Source organism: Acomys russatus, chromosome 22 (assembly GCF_903995435.1).
Source record: "Acomys russatus chromosome 22, mAcoRus1.1, whole genome shotgun sequence".
NCBI classification, from domain to species: domain Eukaryota; kingdom Metazoa; phylum Chordata; class Mammalia; order Rodentia; family Muridae; genus Acomys; species Acomys russatus.
In genome coordinates this window covers 59,801,810-59,823,142 of record NC_067158.1, presented here as the reverse complement: position 1 = coordinate 59,823,142, position 21,333 = coordinate 59,801,810, and the positions used below count along the sequence as shown (strand labels likewise).

At 40.7% G+C, this 21,333-nt stretch overlaps 1 protein-coding gene and 1 pseudogene across 1 annotated transcript; both read left to right on the top strand.

Annotated features, from left to right (window-relative positions):
• The first annotated feature begins 848 nt into the window (after positions 1 to 848).
• On the top strand, positions 849 to 6,123 carry LOC127205766 (myosin light polypeptide 6-like; annotated as a pseudogene).
• Positions 6,124 to 8,075: 1,952 nt separating this feature from the next.
• Commd8 (COMM domain containing 8) lies at positions 8,076 to 15,778 on the top strand. Its single transcript, XM_051165015.1, has 4 exons — positions 8,076 to 8,200; positions 10,662 to 10,817; positions 13,399 to 13,551; positions 15,419 to 15,778. Exons 1-4 carry the CDS (start codon positions 8,135 to 8,137, stop codon positions 15,611 to 15,613), a joined length of 570 nt encoding a protein of 189 aa, XP_051020972.1. The 5' UTR covers positions 8,076 to 8,134; the 3' UTR covers positions 15,614 to 15,778.
• The last annotated feature ends 5,555 nt before the right edge of the window (positions 15,779 to 21,333 follow it).

Genomic DNA, 21,333 nt, shown 5'->3' with positions numbered 1-21,333 from the left:
ATTTTCATTACTAGAACATAGCTAGTCTAAAAAAAAGTATGAGGGACACAAAACAAAGTTCTGTTCTCTCACTGTTTTGAGTGACTTACAATGACTGTTTTGGGTTACATGCCTCCAAATCTTTTGTTTCTTTGCTGAACTATTACAGCAGTAAAATGAAGCCATATGCCCACATGTAACTTACAGATCTTTAAAAAATAGTCATGTATATGTGTCTCCTTATTTTGTCTTGTATTTGAAGTAATGTACCTGGCTGTTATGTGGTCTGAAAATATCGTATATTTTACTAACTGATAGTAACATCTATTCTATTATAATTGATATAGAATATGTTTATATTGGCTAAGAGCACAGAACATTCCATTCCACGACCCTGTGTTACTTCAATTAAAATGTCATTATTGATATGCTGTCATAATATGCATGTATACTGTATGCTGTATTACTTGGCTTATAAGAAAAATATTTCTACTACCACAGTATAAATTTTGGTTTTGGAGGGGTCTGACTTTCACACGAACTCTGGTGCCCCATATTTGACCACGTCCCCTGGATGGGGAGGCCTGGTGGCACTCAGAGGAAGGATAGCAGGCTACCAAGAAGAGACTTGATACCCTATGAGCATATACAGGGGGAGGAGGTCCCCCTCAGTCACAGTCATAGGGGAGGGGAGTAAGGGGAAAATGGGAGGGAGGGAGGAATGGGAGGATACAAGGTAAGGGATAACAATGGAGACGTAATATGAATGGATTAATAAAATATATTTAAAAATTTTGGTTTTGGAGATATTTTACATTAATCTTCGTCAGGATGTTATATAAATGTTATATAATAGCCACAATGATGAGATGTCTTTACATCCCAATGGAAAAACGGTAAGTTAGCAGAAACCAGAAAGTATAAACTGGATGAGATCAGCCTGAAAATGGACCTGGGGCTCCATTTCGATGATAAGGGAATACAGAAGGAAGTTCCCTTTCTCATTTCTTCCTATATGCCAGGGCAACAGGGAAAAATCTGTTCTTTCTTTTCCAGTTGTTTTGAGGACCTACCTTCCCTGCTGAAAGCTCATCGTTGTAGCATTTCGCTGGTAGCCTTTACAAGTACCTGTTCATCTGACTTTTGATGGCTTCCTTAACCTTCTCTGGCCTCACTTCCTCTTTGTCTTTAGGCCTCAACTTCATTTTTGTAGAGCATCTTCACCAAACATGAAATTATATTTTCCAAGCCCCTTAGAGAAGCAAACCTTTTAAAAAGTCTCTCATCAGTTTTACAAGTTAGAAATGCTTCCCAGACATCTCTGAAGTTTAAACACAAAAGGAGATAGAAGCCCTGTGAACCTAATTTTATTCTAAGTTACTGAAGTGCCTCTTATCACAGTGGCATGAGAAAGCCTGCTTTTCTTTGTGGTGAAGTCAGTCAGTCAGCAAACACGAATGATGCCTGTTTTCCTAACTCCAGCACAGAACTCCCCTGGCCTTCATTTCAGTGGAACTGGGTTTTCACTGGGCTCCAGCCTCCCTTTGATATTGGCATGGTCTTGAACAGGCTGCTTTGTTTATTTAATCTTGTCCAGTGTAAACCTTTCTATGCTTTCAATTTTCTGCCCAAAATAACATTCTTATTTCATAATCATTCCTCAAATGAGATATCAGAAAGAAGTAAGTCAACTGAATCGATAATTTAGTGTGTGTGTGTGTGTGTGTGTGTGTGTGTGTGTGTGTGTGTGTGTGTGTGTACACCCAACATGAGTGTGGAGGTCAGAGGACAACTTGTAGGAGTTAATTCTGTCCTTCCACTATATGGATTTTGGGGGAGAGAACTCAGATTGCCAGGGGGCAGGCATCTTTACCCACTGAGCCCTCTTGCTGGTCCCTATACTCATTCTTGAGTGGCCTAGTGCTTTGATATATTTTTAAATAAGTTCTTAATTCACTTGGATTCTGAGATATTTTCAAACAAATTCAACTCATAAAACTAACAATTTCACACAACCTGGAGGAATATCAATGAGATAGTAAGCCATCTTTTAGGGCTGTATTCTTAATTTCAACCACTCACTAAAAATCAAGTGGAGAATGTAAAAACTGCCAGGTTCCATTCACAAGAATTGTGATTTCATTAGTCTAGAGATGAAATAGTCATAAGAATTTTGCAATTCCTTGCTTGATTCTAATTTGCAGTCAAGTTTATAAATCATTGCTTACGATTCTCAGAGTTGTTGGTTTTGTTTGTTTGTTTTGTATGTTAACAAAATTAACTCTTCTATTTCTGGATTCAGCAAGCACTTTTTGGGAGACCACTTCTTTCCAGACATTATCTTACCATTAAAATGAATGTGGCATGGTCTCTGTCATGTAAGTAGATCTCAAAACAAGGGCAAACAGAATATACATGTCATAATGCAAATAAAATACAGATAACAATAGAAATTAAAACTGTGTCAGACACCAAGGTGAGACAGCAATTAAAATTCTATAGGAATTATGTCTGACTCTATTCAGTTGATGTATGTGCAGAGAATGGCATCAGACCATGGAGAGAGGGTTCTGGGTAAAGTAAATAATAGGAACAAATCCCATAGATCAGAAAACCACTAGTGCTGGATGTCCTCAAGGCTTCTGATGGTGGTGCTGCCGCCGCCACCACTGTAACCTCATTGGTCTAGAATGACCAGATTTTTCAGTAAGGACTCATATTTATTGTTCACATTTTCATTTTTTTTCTTGGAAGTTGTGTCCAACTCAATGCACAGAAATACTGATTTGCATAGAAACAACAGGGATGTTTTGTAGTAACAGCAAAATTGTTGTTATTTTGTTTGTTTTGTTTTTTAAGACAGGGTTTCTTAGCCTTGGCTGTCCTAGACTCACTTAAGTAGACCAGGCTGGCCTCAAACGTACATTGATCCTCCTGCCTCTATCTTCCAGAGTGCTGGGATTACAGGTGTGTGTCACCACCGTGCCTGGCACAGCAAAGTAGTTTGTGTGGCTGGTCTGGAGAATGGGATCTGGCCACTGTTCCTAAGTTTGCAACAAGACCTCTAGCAGATGAAACTGATCCTCCTGACTCCACTTCCAAAGTTCTAGGAGTCCAGGTGTGCGTGGTTATGTCCAAGTCATCCTGAAAGCCCTTCAAAACACGTAAGGACACAACAACACCATTTAACTGATTTTTTGTTGTTGCGTTATTGTATACATTTACTCAGCCTCACAAAAAACTATTTTAGAAATGATAGGTTACATGGCACATAAATTATAAAGCTTCTTAAAAACAAAAACAAAGTGTATCAGATTGAATGTGAAGAATCAGTCACTCAAAAAGTCCCTGCTTGGCTTCTGTGCTTCCTTGATTAAGGAGCTCTGGCTGGAATCCTAACAGCTTACAGATGTGCAAGCCTTCAGCCTAGTGATCACAAGGGGTGACAACAGAGGAGGGTGGTCTCACATCCACAGAACCTTTGCAGAAAGACTAGTTGAGCCCTTGACATGTGGTCTACAAGGACAACCCCTGAGGATGTGATGCATGCTCTCTCCTAAGCCTAAAGTGACAGTTCTCTCAAGTGTTTTGTTTGAACAGCACAATTTTAGATCTTTTAGAATTCCTTTCTTTAGCACTATGCTGAAATAACTGATGTATGCTATCTCCAGAGGACTTTTAAAATCAAAGTATCTACTCAAAGATCTCTTTAAGGCAAGATTTCAGGCCTCAAGCTACAGGAATATTTTAAAACAAAAACTAGTGAAATAGGAAGTGTTAATATTCCTTAATTGCATATCAATTCCCAAAACAAAGACAGAGACTTTAAGTTTACCAAGCTCATTCACTGGGATGGAATGATATATATATCTAGCTGATTTCTGGGAAACTGTTTTAGCAGAAGCCAAATCTGTCTACGTTTATATAGACAAGATAAAATCCAGTGTCATCCTCATCTTTGCAAATTGGCCATAAATAACTTCTCTCAATGCACTACAGACAATCTCAATGTAACATAATCTCTCATGTCATTACAAGATAGTAACTAAATGCCTTTGAATTTTAGGCCCTTTTACTTTCAATAGCTTGTAAATGGGAAATGTTTTATTTAGACTACAACAAATTATATATGTGTGTGTGTTACAACACACCTAATTAGGGTGTTGTTCAAGCCACAGCAGAACCTGAAAGGCAGGTTTGAATGAAGAATATAAATATAGAAGCTCACAGACAGTGTTTTTTTAATTAAAAAGAATGATTAAAAAACAAATAAAGGCACTCAGGAGGCAGAGGCAGGTGGATTGCTGTGAGTCCAAGGCCAGCCTGGTCTACAAAGTGACTCCAGGACAACCAAGGCTATACAGAGAAACCCTGTATCAAAAACAAACAAACAAACAAACAAACAAACAAAACCAAATAAAGAATAACTATCTTTCCTTTGTTCCTAGTACTTTTGCCAGAAACTCTACAGCACTAATGTCAGGTCACAGATAGTAAAATCATGAAGCCACAGAATTTGGGGAAACCCAAAAGCTTTCTTCTGATGCCAGTAAAATTCAACTTTCATCGATGAGCAATTGTAACACACAGACTAACCTTCTGGAGCAGGAAACTCTAGCTGTTTCCTAAAGCTTGGCCAGGAGTTTCTCTAGAGCAATTACATAGGAGGCTGTAGCATCTAGTTAAAGAAACTAACCTTCTTACCTAACCATGAGGAAAGGCTGCTTGGTTCTTTATCCAGATGTATCCATGGAGTGACATCAGCTGTCATATGATCACAATTTAAAGCAAGTCCTCATAGGCACTATTCTGTTTTATTTCATTCAGTTTTAGGTTCATTGAGCACCATTCAGACCAAACTTCAGCTCACTAAAAGAGCTTGTTGATCAAGGAGTGTCCCAGGGAGGAGTGTTCCAATCTTGTACTGCCCTGGTTTCTCAACCAGCCTGTGGTTGGCTTGTAATGAGTCAGCCCCTTTGGATTAAATAATAAAATTAAGACTGAGGAACCCCAAAGATCTGTGGATCTGCCCTTTCGTGTAATATATGGGAATTAGCACACTCTAGAGGCTGACCTAAATAGTCCCACCTCCTTAGATGTAACTTTAAGAATTACAGTATCTATCTGTCTGTCTGTCTGTCTGTCTATCCACCTATCTATCTATCTATGGACCTATCTATTTGAGACAGGGTCTCTCTACATAGCCTTGGATGTCCTGGAACTCATTATATAGGTCCCTGAACTCAAAGAGATTCACCTGACTCTGCCTTTGGAGTGCTGGGATTAAAGGAATGTGCCACCATGCCTGGCTAGAATTACATTTTTTTCAAGACAGGGTTTCTCTGTGTAGCCCTGGCTATCCTGGAACTCCCTCTGTAGACCAGGCAGGCCTCAAACTCACAAAAATCCACCTGCCACTGCCTCCCAAGTACTGGAATTAAAGGCTGTCCGACTATCCAGCTAAAATTACAATTTTTAACTTAATCTGATTGTGATGATATGGTGAAAAAGGCTTGATTGGATTGCTCACCTCTCATCCTCCCCCCCCCCCCATAAGTCTGAATCTGTAGACATGTATAGCAGGTACACATTGTTAGTTGGAGTCCAGGGTTACATTTGGCTGATAGTTGCTAACAGTGTTGATAAATCCTCAATTAGAAATAATAAATTTAGGGGAAAGTTTCCTGGCCAAGATTTGTGACTTCACCAGGCACCAGAATTCAAGGATGCCTTCCAGCTGCTTGACCAAAGAAGTAATGATAAAATCCTGCCCAGCCAACGTGGGGACATGATAAGGGCCCTGGGCCAAAACCCTATCAACATTAAGGTGCTCAAGGTCCTGGGGAACCCAAGAGAGAGGAGATGAATGTGAAGGTGCGGGCCTTTGAGTACTTCCCGCACATGCTCAGACTGCGGCCAAGTACGAGGACCAAGGAACTCATGAGCAGTATGCTAAAGGCCTTTGTGTGTTGACAAGGAAGAGAATGGGACTGTCATGGGTGCTAAAATCCATCATGTCATCATGTCCTTGTCCCATGGTGAGAAGATGACAGAGGAAGAAGTAGAGATGCTGGTGGCAGGGCATGAGGCAGCAATGGTTGTATCAACTATAAAGAGCTTGTGGAGGTGATGCTGAGTGGCTGAGAGCATTCCCATATCTGGAGCCTGTGTCTTGCCCAGTGTGAGATCTCTGTGTGGTCCCACATGCTTTCCAGGCTTCCTTCCCACAGCACCTTGCACATCTGGTCTCTTTTGGATAATGCTTACTTTCACCAAACAAATTTGCTCTCTTCTTTCCCCACAAAACAAAAACAAAAACAATCCAGGCACACATATATTCAAAATCAACTTGTGTTCTTTTTCTTCCTAGAAGCACAGCTAGATTCCTTCTTCAGAATCCATGATAGCTGAGTCATTGCATGGAAATGGATTCTGCTGATGTAGGTAGAAGAGCCGTGTGCAGCATTCCTCAGTCAGCTGAAAAAAAAAATGCCTTAGATTACATACATGAGGATAAGCTGTTACTAATAAAATAACAAATATTAAGGGCTCTTCCCTCTCAATTTATATACTATTTTAAAATCAATAACTGCCAAAGTTCAGTTTTGTTATAGTCACATCCCAACGGATGTCCACTGTTGCCTGAAAGAGAAGTCTGGATTTAATTTTTGTTACCTTTTATGTCCCGTTGGATGTGTCATTTTTGCTCTATTAACTTAGATGGCCACAATGAAATCATCCATTCTGTATACCTTTATACAGGTAAAGCATTAATTATCTACTCAAATTCTGCAGCTATTATACATGTGACTTTGGACAAGGCATATATTCCTCCGCCAAATCTGAATCCTAATCTTTAATATGGACAAAATGCTGACCACAGCAGGCTCTAGTGAAAATGAGTATGACAAAATAAATCATTTATTACATGATTGACAAACATTTGCCTTACCTGTGTAAAATTCAACTCCCTTAAGTGATGTTACCCAGCACTAGATTTAGTGACATACTTGAGCAGGGTTCCAGCAGGTACTCATCTTAGCAGTGTTTGGGGACTCCCTGTTCCCAGCATTTTAAGACAATTACCTTTTAGCAGGAACAATGTGAGTTGTGAATATCGCTGTATTATGGTAAAGCTTGGAAATAGTAAATGTTTTAAGTGAGAGACAGCTAAAGCCCCAAGACCATCCACTACCAAAGGCCAGGGCACAGACTGGAGAAAGGAATTTGAGGTTGACCTTGGAAGTGCTCCTGGGCAGTTTTCCCCAGAGCAGCTTGGACAGTTTGGGCAGTTCCCTTTTCTTCTATATGTGTCTCAGCACTTCCTGATACTGTTACCCCTAGTGCTACAAATCGGGTTGCAATTGCCCACTCTGTCTAATCGTTCTGGAGTCTTTGCTTGACAGGGTGCATTCTGTCAAGGACTTTCTGGATCGAAATTACATTGGACAGAATAACAGAAAGGCTTCGTGGCTTTCAGGCTTAGTCCCATGGTAAATGTATGGGTATAGACGTGGGTTTTATTTAACATGAGGTTGGTTTTGTTTCTTAGCTTTGGTAATGACTATTTGAGTTGTCTGATAAAATACAGTTGACGCAATTAAGTAAGACTTTTAGATAAAAATAATAAGCTTTTAGCTTAAGCATATGCTATGCAGTTGTTATACTGAAATTTAACATTCAATTTGCTTCGCCTTTTTATGAGCTCCATCATGGATCAGGTTTGTTGTTTGCAAGTGAGAGATAAACTAATATCTTCTTAGGGTAACAAATCTAACTTTAGTTTGCCTTTGAGGTCAAAATCCTTTAGTAGGAGACTGTCAGATCTCTGGGGGGAAAGTTGTGGCACCCTTACTAGATGGTTTTTTGCAGTGATGAAAGTTCATGAGATTGGTCTCTGAATATAGTCGCAACCGAGCTGAGGTGTGTAAATCTTCCTCCAAATGGCTAGTGGACAAGTAAGAGACTACTCCTTAAGGAGCAAAAATTCGCTTGCTTTCACTTGTCTACAGGGAAAACCTATAGCTGGGGCCCTGCGCGCGCACGCACAAGGATTTTGGGCCTGCCCACCGGCCCCGCCCTCCTGGAAATCACGCAGGCACGTCGTAGCGTAAACCCAGGCCTGTCACGTGACAAGTATCTTTGCTTCTCCCAGATGGAGCCGGAAGAGGGGACGCCGCTTTGGCGGCTGCAGAAGCTGCCTCCGGCGCAGGGGGCCCGGGTGAGGGGTTACGGGGAAGCAAAGAACGGGAGGGCCGGGTCGGGGCGATTATTCCCGGGCTCCTGGAGACGGAATGGCGGCTCAAGGACTTTGCACAGTCCTAGGAGTGCTTCAGGCCTCGGTGTGTGTGGGGTCTCCTTGCTCGGGTGGTGGAGCCTGAGATCTGTCGCGTCCGCGAGTAGGTAATTTATATTCTTTGAGCTCAGACCTCCCGAAGGTCGCCTGAGCATCTTTCAGTACAGCTGGTGCGGTGAGTACTCGAACCTATGGAGGGTGGCAGGAACCAACTCCTAACCAGAAGAGAACCGGCCACTAACTTAAGGGTGCAAGACTGCAGCCGCTGAAAACAACTCACCCACAAAGCCAGGCTTGTGGGTCCCAAGCTTTTTCTGCAGCACATCTGGGTCCAGACCCCTGTGAAAGTGATTTGATGGTGGCACTGTGCCTTACCCAAGCTTTCATGTGGTTTTCCTTCCCCAAATCGGCTCCAGTTGTAGGTGAAAGAAACGTAACTTCACTCCTTCCATTGTCTAGAAAAATGCATCTTAAACATTTTGTCTGCTTTTACAAATAGGGACAGTGAGATGTCAGCCACAGGTTTTAGTAATTTGCAAGAGGGTTCCAGCTAACCAGGGCCAAAGTTGAAACTTATGCTCCGATCTCTGCCCGGAGGCTCCGAACTTTCACAGCTGCTTTCCTCTCTTAAAGGGATGGCCAAAATTTTACTGCCGTAGATGTCTGTGACTCCTAAATCTCAGGGTGGAGCCAGCAATCTTCTCCCCCAGCCTCTGCCTTCTGCCACAGCTGTGGAGAATCCCTTGTTTGGAGCTCAGCTTCTCTCTTCTCCACGTCTGTTTGTCCCTAGCTAGTTTTGTGAATCTGAGTTTCTTCACCCTTGATCTCCCCTTCAATCTTCCTTTACCTATTTAACGGCTCTGCCTCTATTGACCCTGTGATCTCTTAGTCTCACACTTTCTCCTCTCCCAATACATTCGCAAAGTTTGAGAATAATGAAATAATTGCTTGAATGAAAGTTGAGCCCTTGCTCTTTTTTCTTGTATTCAGGCCCTTCCAAGATTTGGCCCCTGCTCATCCTTTCAAAAGTCCTCTGCCCTTTCACCCGTCCCTACATCTCAACCGTCACAGTTCCCAAACCTGCAGTGTGGTTTTGGTTTCAATCCTGTGTGTGCTCATCGCTGTGCCTGGGGATGCCTGCCAGCTAACTCTTCCTTGTAATGCAGCCCTCTCTTTGCTCCTTTGTGTCTGCTATGACTATCTTTTATATCCACTCTCCTCTATCACATCCATTTATATATGTACTTTTTTGGGTAGCAGATTGGAACTACACTGTGGTAGAGCATTGCTTATCCCTAATTTCCTCATTTGTAAAATGAGAACAGTCAGTGCTTACCTCAGAGGGTTGTAGGGTGTACCAGGATAGTGCTTGGTATCTAGGCAGGGGTTCATTGAAAATAGCAGCCATTACAGGTGCTTTTGTGTTGATTTCCATTTTATAATAACAAACGAACACACTATACATAGTTTCTAGTGAATAAATGACATTATGTGGGCAGATGGCATTTTTCTCTTACACTTGAACTGCAGAAAATTTAAATAAAACTAGGAGTTAGTAGAACTGAGGCATAGTAGCTGGCTCTGTCCCAAATCCAGTCTTTGGATTTTTGTTAAGTTGTCAAGATTTCTGTTGCTGGTAGTGCAGAGTAAAGGGAATGTACAAGAGGGGAAAATGCCCAGGGCCTGCTTTCTCAAAAGTGAATTGGGACATTGTGAGAGGGACTCACATCAGAATCAAGTCCGTAGAGCTCCAGTAAGAAGCTTTGCTGTGAACATTTGGTTATTATAGAAACGATGCCTCAGAGTGATGGAGGAAAGCCCCTCCCTTCCCAACAGGGTTTCTCCACGTAGCCCTGGCTGCCCTGGAACTCACCCTAGACCAGGCTGGTCCTGAACTCACAGATCCACCTGACTCTGTCTCCCTAGTGCTAAGAGTAAAGGCATGAGCCACTAACACCCAGCTATGGAGGAAAACTTTTAAACTTCCATTTTACATTCAGGAACTATAGAGCAATGGCAGTATACCTTTAACATTATTTTACTTTCTAAAGGCAGACGTCTTAACGGAAAGTCTGGGATTTAGCTGGGTTTGGGAGCTCATACCTGCAACCCCAGCATTTGGGAGACTAAGGCAGGAATGCCACAAGTTTGAGGCCAGCCTGGACTACAGAAGTGAGATCCTGTCTCTAAAACAAAACAAAACAATAAAACAATAAACCAAATGCAAAAAACAAAAAACAAAAAAACCGCAAACAATAAATCTTTGAAATAGTTGCCTTTCTGTCTTAGCTGGCTTTATAAAAGGGATGTCTGCCAACATTTGTGTTCTGCAGAAAAGACAGTTTTCATTTACTTTAAAGTACTTTTATTTCCTTTTTTTCCTCAGCTTCTTCACAAAATAATTGATGGTGTCTGTGGCCGAGCTTACCCTGTCCAGCAGGATTATCGCAGTGTTTGGAACTCAACGGAGTGGAAGCATGTTCTAGAAGATGTTGCCACGTTTTTCAAAACTGTAGTTGGAAAAAAATTTTCTGATGAGGAGGTAACTTCGCTCCTGATCTCTTTACCTGATAGTAAACACCGCTCAGAGTTTCTAGCCTTGTTTCCAGGGTTCAACCCATGTGTTCAGTAAGTACCGAATATATGATATAGCAGCCGAAATGTCTAATGTGAGTGAGTGGAACACCGCATTGGAGTTTCCGGTTTGCAGCTTTGTTGTTGTTGTTTTCTCCCACTGTAACATGTTTAAAGCATTACAGATCAAAGGAAGATGCTAAAGACTCAGGCTGTGTGGTCCGGTTACAGTGACTAGCCGGTTAGCATCGTACCTCATGGGGCATGGATTTTGCAACTTTGTCAGGAATTGCTTGCACATATTTCTATGAATTGTTCAACAGATGACGTTTTATGTATTTGCCATGTTGATTTAGATGATGTTCTGGATCTGCATTTCTTTGAATATATATATATATATATACACGGAATCTGTTATGCCCCTTGCCTTTTCATTGTCTTAATGGGGTTTTTGGTGAACAGAAGTTCTGAGGTTAATGAAATCCAGTGCATTTTTCTGCAGAGACTTGATTGTTTCAGCTTCTGTAATCTTACCTCAGATATGTTGTGAATTGATATTTTTGTGGGCACAGAGCCTGTTGCAGTTTCTCTGTGCAGTATCCTGTTGACTCCACTGCCATTTGGATGGCAGTCTACTGAATGACTGTTCTTGCCTCAGGGCTATTACGAAGCCATGGTAATGAATCAAGTGACCATGTGTGGGGCCTGACTCTGGACTCTTACTGGATTCCATTAGTCACTGCATCTGTTTTTGGTGCTTCTACACTGTTTTAATTTCCACAACATTATAGATATGGCTAAGTCAGTTCCTGATATCAGGTGGTAGTTCAACCTCACAAGAAGACTTTCAAGGTTGCTTTGGCTTCCCATGATCCTTTCTGTTGTCATATTACATATTCCGTGAATTACATGGAATTTCCATATTACTGGGGAGAGAATTGGCGGCAGTATTTAGCTTCCTAGCCTATGAACATGGGCTAGGTCTCTTTATTTAGGCTGGCTTCTGTTTCTCTCTAGTGTTTTATAAGTTTTAATGTAGAAGTCTTGCAAATATTTGGTTAGATTTCTAAAACATGGTGGTTTTAGTACTCTTTAATTTTATTTTTCAGTTGTTTAATGTTAGGACATAGAAATGGTTAACTTTTATCTTCTTCCCCATATCTAATATTTTTCATATATATATGTGTGTGCATATATATTAAATAAAAAATAGTGATAGTAGACCTATCTTCCCACACACTCCTCCTATTTTATCTTCTAGGTGTTAGTTGCATGATTTTATAGGTATTAATTACAAAAGATATTTCTTATATTTCCAACTTGCTTTTTTTTTAGCGATGACATCTGCATTGCACTTGTAATTATCCTAAATTTTCACACTTGTGTTTGCTTCTAAAAGCACTAAACACTGAAAGTCGTGCAAAGTGGTGTTGCCAGCCAGCCACTGGAGATCAACTTGATGACTTTTAAAAAGTCATCAGTGGCTATTGCGTTTTATCTGCATTTTCTGAATTATTTTTCTTTTTTGTGTTAATGTAGTGATTATTTTTGGATGGTAAACTAAGCTTGCAATGTCATGATAAATCCAGCTTGGTCACGATGTGTATTATTCATGTGTGGATTGGTTGGGTGACCCAGGATTTTGCTTAGAGTTTTTGGATCTCTATTTCAGTGACACTGGCCATGAATTCTTTCCTGTGATACCCTTGCCAAGGTCTTAGGTTTTGTTCTGGGTTTGTGGAGTGACTTTGGGAAGGTTTTTGTTTTTTCTCTTTTCCTGTCCTTTGGAAGAATTTGTACTCCATTGATTTTGTTTATTTGCTTGTTTGTTTTGTTTAATTGGTATTGCGTTACTTAGTTTTTAAATTGGGAAAATGTATCTCATTAGCTTTTCTTTAATGGCAGTTGTTAGTAACACAAACTGTCAATTCAGTGGTTTCTGTTTCAGTGGTTCAGCCTGTGCTTTACTGTCTACGTTTGGGACTGCTGTGTGTTTGGCAGCTGTTGGGTGTGGTGTTGTATATGCCATTTGATTAAGTGTAAGTTAATATTCTTACATTCTGAAACTTCACTAACACTTTCTGTGAGTTTCTGGCAATAACTAAAAATTGTGATAATAACTCTGTCACTATGCGCTTTACCCATTCCCTTCATTAGGACTGTAGAATTCTGCTGCGGTGTATGCTTTAGCCTTTCTCTTGAGTTTCGCTTATTTCTTGTGAAAGTCCTTGTTATAAGGGCTGTGGTGCTCTGTGTGTGTGTGTGTGTGTGTGTGTGTGTGTGTGTGTGTGTGTGTGTGTGTGTGTGTCGCTCTCTAGGGCTAACTAGTCAGTTAGTCCATTTCTTTACCTTTTGGTTTGCAGGAGTGTGTTAAGACTTGTCTGGGTTACTCATTCTCAGCTTATGCTTTTCCTAGTTATTGAATATTTCTTTTCATCATACTGCCATTTTTTAGGAAGTATATGGAAATAGGATGGGCACTTTTTTTTTTTTTTAACGTTTGAAGCAGCAGGTCTCTTTCACTCACCTCTGGCCCTTTGTTTTCACAGATACTCCAGCAGTTGGACCAACTGAATTCATGTCATCAAGAAGCTGTTATGAAATGCTTAAAGAGTAGGAAAAATGAGATCCAGCAGGCCCTGTTAGGAGAAATAGTTGATATTTCTTGTGGGCAGCTACAGGATTTTGATTGGCAGTTAAAGGTAAGAATTGAGTTATTTATATGTTTCTATGTGTATATTTAAATATATTTATTCTCTTAAAGTTTCTGAAATTCATTATTTTGAGACTGCATTGTTCCAAGGTACTAGCAGCGCTCATGTAAATTACTGGCTTCATATTAACTTGGAGACAAGTGCACTCTGGGCAGTCAGACCAGGCCTGCTGCATTGTACTGATAATGAACTTTCCTAGGCCTACCAGTCAGAAATGGAGAGGTATGTATTTAGTGTATAGCCCTCACAAGAGTTTTCTGGATGCTATAGTTTTCTCAAAATTGATAAATATGATTTTACTTCTAGGAGGAAAGTATATGTTATAAAGCAACAGTTTTTGTTTTTTTAAAAATTGTGAAAAGAGGGCCAAGCTGAGTAGAGCTGAGAAAGAACAATTTCAGAACAGCTTCTGTTTGTTTGTTTGAGAAGGGATTTTTCTGTGTAGCCCTGGCTGTACTGGAACTCACTGTGTAGACCAGGCTGACCTTGAACTCACAGAGATCTGCCTGCCTCTGCCTCCTGAGTGCTGGGATTAAAGATGTGTACCACCACGCCTGGCTGCAGCTTTCTGTTCTTTAAGATACCAAACTAGTAACAGACACGTTCTGTTTCTTGATTTTAACGTGGTCTTAGATTCAGAAAGTGCCTGATGTTGTTTTGGTGGTTTAAGAGGACACAGGTTGGGAAGATGGGACAGTTAGGTAAGCTCATAACTGAATAAATAACCACTGTGGACAGTTGTCTTCACTGAAGAAATGGGTTCTGTGGTTCTAGTTGTGGCTCAGCTGTGTTTAAGAATTTTTTGTTATTATTATCATTAATAATTAATTAATTGTTATCATATTGATGCAAAACTAGAATTATATTTAGTATGCAATTCAACCAAAGTTTGACATAATTTTATACCTGTTGGGACAAATGATAAAAAAGCAAGCTAGTCAGTGATAAGTTATAAAAGATTTTCACTTAAATAAACATTTATCATTTAAGTAAGTATGGATGCTAGGGGAGAGGTGCTAATAGTAGCATGCATGAAGGCTATTTAGTTGTTTTTGCTTATCAAATTGTGCCTTAATGGATACGGCTTCAGCTTTACATTTTGTTCTGAAACGTGTAGTGGTTTCAGACGGGAGAAGGTTCCTGGGATACTATTTTCAACTATGCATTCTTGTGTTAATTTAATAATTTCTTTAGTTTTGGCTTCCAGACTTATATTTAAACAAATAGGACCCTCTACCTGAAATGAATGACCTGGAGTTTAAAATCATGGTTTGGGACATTTCTTTGAAACGCTGGAGACCATGTACCTGGGAACAGTGAGGCCGGTTGCCAGTGCTGTAGTTATGTTCAGAAGACTAGATGTCCTTTGGGTAGTACCTGATATTATATTCATCAACAGCTTTGATAGCTGTTACTGAACTAAGTTGCTTAATTTCTAAGAAATTCTGAGTGTTTTTAGTCTGTTTTATACATGAGATGTCATCTTAGAATCTTATCTTTAACAATTCTGGTTCTTGCTGTATAGGGCACATGGAGCACTTTTCTATAATAAATTTCTATAATAAAACATGGTTTTGATCCTGAAGAAAGAATGTTTTTTTAGCCAGACAAACTGATCCAGGTACTGGCTTTTGGACAAAGTGCCGGCTCCTTTCTTCCTGCCCACTTTTCTATACTTGTTCTGTCTTCTTCTTTCTCCTCCTAGTCTTTGAACGTGTGTTGTTTTGTCACAGGTCTAATTTGTTTCTCCTGTTTTCCAGAATTTGTGAGCAGACATGTGATGGGCTCTCACCCAGTTCTGATGTTTGCTGTGTATTGTCAGCTTACCATGTACCATTCACCTCACTTTCAACAGCTCGCGCTCTCTAGTGACAAGATTGCCACATTACAGATGCCCCTTTTAAACCTGAATCTGGATGTGAAGGAAAATGGTACCGTGAAACCGTACTCTGTTGAAATGACGAGAGAGGAGCTGCAGAGTCTAATCAGCTCCTTGGAGGCAGCTAATAAGGTGTGTGCTCAAGTTGGATCATACAGTCTACATGCTTAAGCATCAATCGACCCTGGAGGAGGAAGAGCAGAGCTGTGGCTGAGTTTTAGTGTGTCTCACTTCACTTTACGTCAAGCACAGGAAGCATGTGCGTTCTCCTGCGGAGGCTTGACTATTTTAGCTTCTGTCATCTTCTCTCAGCTGTGTTTTAAGTTAATATTTCTGACCTCTAAATGTTGAATTAATTATAACTTACAACATTGAATTACCAAGTTCTGAATTTAATTATATAGTAGTTACTTCTGAAACTGTAGATTTTGGTTTTTTTTTAGTATTCATTAAGCTTAAAAATAAATTTTTTTACCAGCCAGGGGCAACAGCGCACACCTCTCTAATTCCAGCACTTGGGGAGGCAGAGGCAGGTGGGTCTATATGAGTTCGAGGCCAGCCTGATCTACAAAGAGAATCTAGTACAGCCAAGGCCACACAGAGAAACCATGTCTCGAAAAAGAACCAAAAATCCAAAACCAAACAGAAAATGAGAAAATTTTTACCTTGAGACAATGAAATTAGTTGCTTCTGAAGTCTCTCTAATTAAAAAAATTCTTTATGATTTTAAAAAAGAACTATCTTATTTGGATGGACAAATGTTAGACAGTTGCTTTTAAAATGTTCTGAGTGTGGGAGATAAATTATAACTGTAGTTATGACAAAATATGGGTTTTCATATTTGCAGAGTTGAGGCTGAACACCAGCAGCCAGTCCCGGTGTTTAGTATATAGAAATAGTGTTTAGACAGCAGGAGTTTGCTGAGAGGAAGATGAAAATGTGATTTTTCCCCATCAGTGTTTGCTTGTTATTAGGCAGCATTTCTTACAGGTCCACTCTCGGGGATTGGCTCCCAGTTGTTCCTGGGCAGCTAGCTTCTTAGCCTCTATCACTCTTCTAGATCCTCCTGCCTTGCCCTACTCTTTTATTTGGTTACATATTTACTGTTTTTCATTATGGTGCTAGGGATTAAGTCCATATTTTAACATTTTTAACCTAATATTTATGTCAAAGTAAGTGCCTGTGCCTCAGAATTCAAGTGCTACCTCAAACACCTTTGTGTGAACAGCCTTCTTCCTGACTCCCAGCAGAATATGGAACCACTTACAAGTTTATGAATGGAGCATGTATTCCAGGAGGGGCGTCTGTATAAAGCACGTATTTCCTCTTTCCCATTCTTGTGTGTGCTCTCATGCTGTGATGCAGCAAAAGACCCTCACCAGATGTGGCCCTATCATCTCAGGCTTCCCAGACTCCAGAACCATCAAAGGAATGAACTTCTATTGCTTATAAACACTTGGGCTATGACATTTTGTTATAGATATAGAAAATGGGCTAAGGCAAGATTATCAAAACTCCTTCAGGTCACTGCTAAGCTACCTTGCCATTGGAATAAAACGTCCCAGTTTCTGTTCATTAACTCAGCTCAGCCACCTAGCCACTTGCCACCTCAGCCTTCTTATCTCTTAAAAAAAAGGGTTAGGAATTATCCTTCTGTCTCAAAACCTTTTGTGGTTAAATGAAAACATTTTCCGTAATGTGCTTTTCCCAACAGTCAGCACATACTTTTCATTATACAAATAATTTATAAATTCCACATTTGGAGAGTGCTCAGTGGATATAAAATATGGCAATTGTGTTAATAAGAAGCCATCAGTAGGAGAGAAGTGTCCAACGGGTTGTTGTAACCTAGCGTTTTTGGTTCAACACTGGTGTCAGAGGATGGAGCTAGAGAGAAGTACCTAACTGGTTATTCATAAGGACTGTAGATTGTTACACCATTAAAAAGAAAAGCCCAGAGGCTCACCGGTGCTTCTTAAACCTCCTGCCCTTTTAAGCTCTATAAACATGACCTTCCTTCTATTCTGCACGGTAGCTCACAGTTTAATTTTGTCTTCATGATTAACCTTCGTGTCCAGTAACCATGCTTGGAGTGGAAGCGTGGTGACCTTCAGAGAAGTGGGTTTGGTGGAACCTGGTCTGAGTTCAGCGTGACCGAGCACAGATCTTGGCAGGAAGGAGCCGTAAGCCATCGTCCTCATTAGCTGCTGCTCTTACATCCTGCCTCAGAGTTCATGGAGCAGATGGAAGCATCATTCTGGTCTGCCCTGACATTGCTTTTCCCTGTTTGTGTTTTAAGGTGGTCCTGCAGTTAAAATAACCTCAAGTGCTGAATATCAACGCTCGTAGAGTTGAAGGCTGCACTGTAGCAGAGTGAATGCTCTATTCAGAGGGTGCATGTTACAGCAGGCTGAGCCGGAAGCTGAGATAACAAAGATGAAAATCTGTCTGCAACCCTAAAGAAGAGGAAATTGTATGGCTGCTAGGAAATGCGTAGAATGAAAGATGAAAAAGTTGACGTCACAGCTTGTGATTTCACGACGATTGTTTTGTTTCATTAAATATTTGAGAAATTTTTGTAAATAGCATTTTATCAAAAGATAAAAATACATGCTGAAGTAATATAAACACACAAAGAAAGCACAGACATACTGGACTGTTCCTTAAATATGAATAGCAGGACATGTATGATGAATATATAATTTGTGATATTTGAAAATAATGTTTTAAAGCATATATAAGGTGCATATGCAACTTAGGAGGTTCCATGTAGTTTTCATGTTTCAAAGAAAAGAATGTAAGTTGTAAAGTTGGTGAAAATTTCGTTATCTGACAAGAACAAGCAAACATTGAAAAATTGTGTAAATAATTAGGGAATAATTTGAATAATTTATAAAAGTTCATGAGAATTTGATAATCTAAGACAAACTACAGAAAAAATGAGAATAACTTTGTTATTCTGCACATCCTTACTTCCTTAGGACACTATGGTCTTAGAAAACAAGAAAGCTGTCACCGATGTTATGGTGTGTATATTGTTACTCACATACTGGTTTGGTTTTTGTACATTCCTAATCTGAAATTTGAGCTTCTGGATGGTAACATTAATTGTAATGCAAACCACTTTTCACCTCAGCTAACTTTAAAAATGAACATTTTAAGCAAATAAAAGTATCTGGTCTTATCTTTATGTGATGCTTGATTTTAGTGACTTCCCATATAGCTCAGCAGTTGGTATGTAATTAGCTGGTCCCTGCTGTTTGCAGTCCTGTGGCTCCATTAGGCACCAGTCTGGACATCAGAGCAATGATGATTACTGTTTTCTTTGTACAGCTGCGGCCAGGCTCAACAAGACTGTGGATTGAGTGCTGCCCTATGGTCTGTGGCAGAGCGTTGATTAGGAAGGGAGCTTGGGCCAGAATGTTCCCCAACGTACTTCTTTTTTCATCAAGAAATTTTGGGTATGGAAAGTGTATCTTGGCAGTATGCTCAGTGTGGTTGTTGATTTCCTTTTAGGCCGGTTCCTCAAGTCAGGATGGGCCATTGACAGCCTGCACAGCAGTGTCTCTGGAGGCCTGGTCCAGGTCTCTGTTGCATCCTTCCTTTCAGTGCAGCCCCGTTACAAAGGGACACCTTGTTCTCCTCCACTCCCAACGTGGTTCCACCAGCCTATTTAACAGCTTTTTTGAAGTGTGATTGACACACTGTCTAATGCCTTTCTTTACGGTGCCAGTTCAGTGCATTTTGACTGACGGATACTCATGAAAGCAGCACTGTGGTCAAGATCGTGAATACAGCCCCTCCTGCAAACTTGACCTCAGCAGTCTTTCAGTCCGGCTCAGCATTGCTGGCTTCTAGTTGACACAGATTAGTGAAGATGGGATCATATGGTATTTATTTTCTTTACTGTTGGCAGTGGAACGCAGGGTAGTGTGCATTATCACCGAGCTCGGTCTGTCTCTAGAACAAACAGCAAGCCAAGTTAAGCCTGGCTTTTCCCAGTATCTCTTGTTTGCTTGGGACTCAGCCTTACTCTATTGCTGGGGCTGGCCTGGAACTCAACTCTGTAGACCAGGCTGGGTCTTGAACTCATGACTGTCATCCTGCCTCAGCTCTCCCAAGTGTTAGGTTACTGTTATGAACCAGCATGCCTGATGTTAGCATTGTTTTGAGTTTTATTCCAATTGCACATATCAGTGCTCCATACCTTTTTATGGTCGAAGCAGCATGTTGTATAATGGTCACAATTTGTTTTTCAGTGGTAGCCTTTCGGTGACTTCAACATTTGCCCATTACAGTACAGAGGATGCTATGAGCATTTGGATGCATTTCTTATTGACACAGCTAGGTCATGTGACAGGCTTATACTTATCTTTTAAAGACATCATCATAGTTTTTCAGAGGGATTATTACTCATTTTCCATTCTGATCCACTTTACCAATACTTGTGGCAGGTCTTCCTGATTTCAGCTACCTTGGTGTGTGTGGTGGAATCTCACTGTGCTTCTAACAGTCACTAATGACCAACTACATCCATCATCTCTTAACATGCTTTTGCTGTCTGCACACCCCATTGTACTCTGTCCAGATCAATTGTCCCCCCTTTCCCCCCCTCGAGACAGGTTTTCTCTGCATATCTCTGGCTGTCCTGGACTTGCTTTGCAAACCAGGCTAGCCTCAAATTCACAAAAGCCTGTCCCTACCGCTCGTGTGCTGGGATTAAAGGCATGTGCCACTACATTCTGGCTATTGCCCATCCTTAAGGTAGATCCCTACTTTTGTTTCTTAGTATTGTGTTTGGACAATTCCCTTCCAAAATGCAGGGCTTCATATACTTTCTTCTCCATACTGCATGATCTTTTCTTTTTCCTGTAAATAGATGGTATTGATTTCAGAGATCAGCCTTAGGCTTACAGAAGGATTAAGGTGAGTGGCAGAGAATTTCCATATCGTCAGCAGTTTCTCCTCTTAACTGATTACATTGGTATAGGGCACTTGTAATCAATGAACTAAAACATTACTGTTAGCTAACTTTTATAGGTTATTCAGATTTTCTAAAATTTTACCTGCTCTCCCTCTTACTGTTAGTTCACCTGAAATAATGTAATATGCCATTTTTAGGTCTTCTTTGTTGCTGTGCCCCAGACTTCTTTGTTTCTGATGACCTTGATTCTATGGAGAAATGTGTGTGACTCTTACAAGAACTTAGCGGTGTTTTTCTCATAGTTAGATTGGAGTTACCTGTTTTGGGAGAGAAAATTGCAAAGCCAAAGTGTCATTTTTGTCACATGATTTGTGACCTGATGCTGACTCTAACCACCTGGGGAAGGTAATACCTGTTAGATTCCCTCACCATGAAGTGACTTTCTTTCTCATTCTAGGCTCTTCTCTTTGGGTGGACTAGAGCCTGGACTAGAGTGGGATGGGAGGGGAGAGATAGGGGGTAAGGGTGGGGGATGTGGGGAGGGGAGGTGGGGTGGGGAGTGTGGGAGAGTGGGGGTAGGGGGTGGTGGGGCGGGGAGGGTGGGGTGGGAGAGTAGAGATTGCGGGTGAGGTTGGTGAGGAGGTGGTGGGGATGGGGAGGGGGTGGTGGGAGAACAGGGGGAGGTGGGGTGGGGTGTACCCAGCTGAAGGGTCTGTAGAAATTATGTGGCATTTACAATTTTTTCTTTTCTCTCATGAAATATTTTTGCCTTATACCATAGATTCATGAGAATCTCTTTTGGGCTTTGGGATGTAATCATATATTTTATTATTGACATTATTTTGACCTTGCCCATGAGAGGCTCTTGTGGTGGGCAAGCTTTTTCTTTTCTTTTCTTTTTTACATCTTTGCTTCGAAAGGCATCACTCTACTTTCTGGAAGCATGCAGGTATTCTAAGCTCCTCTT

What these genes read in the sequence shown, in the direction of transcription:
- Commd8 (XM_051165015.1), top strand. Translation starts at nt 8,135, where the DNA reads ATGGAGCCGGAAGAGGGGACGCCGCTTTGGCGGCTGCAGAAGCTGCCT. An exon ending in CTCCGGCGCAGGGGGCCCGG is followed by an intron (nt 8,201 to 10,661) that starts GTGAGGGGTTAC and finishes TTTTTTCCTCAG; the next exon opens with CTTCTTCACAAAATAATTGA. An exon ending in AAAAATTTTCTGATGAGGAG is followed by an intron (nt 10,818 to 13,398) that starts GTAACTTCGCTC and finishes TTGTTTTCACAG; the next exon opens with ATACTCCAGCAGTTGGACCA.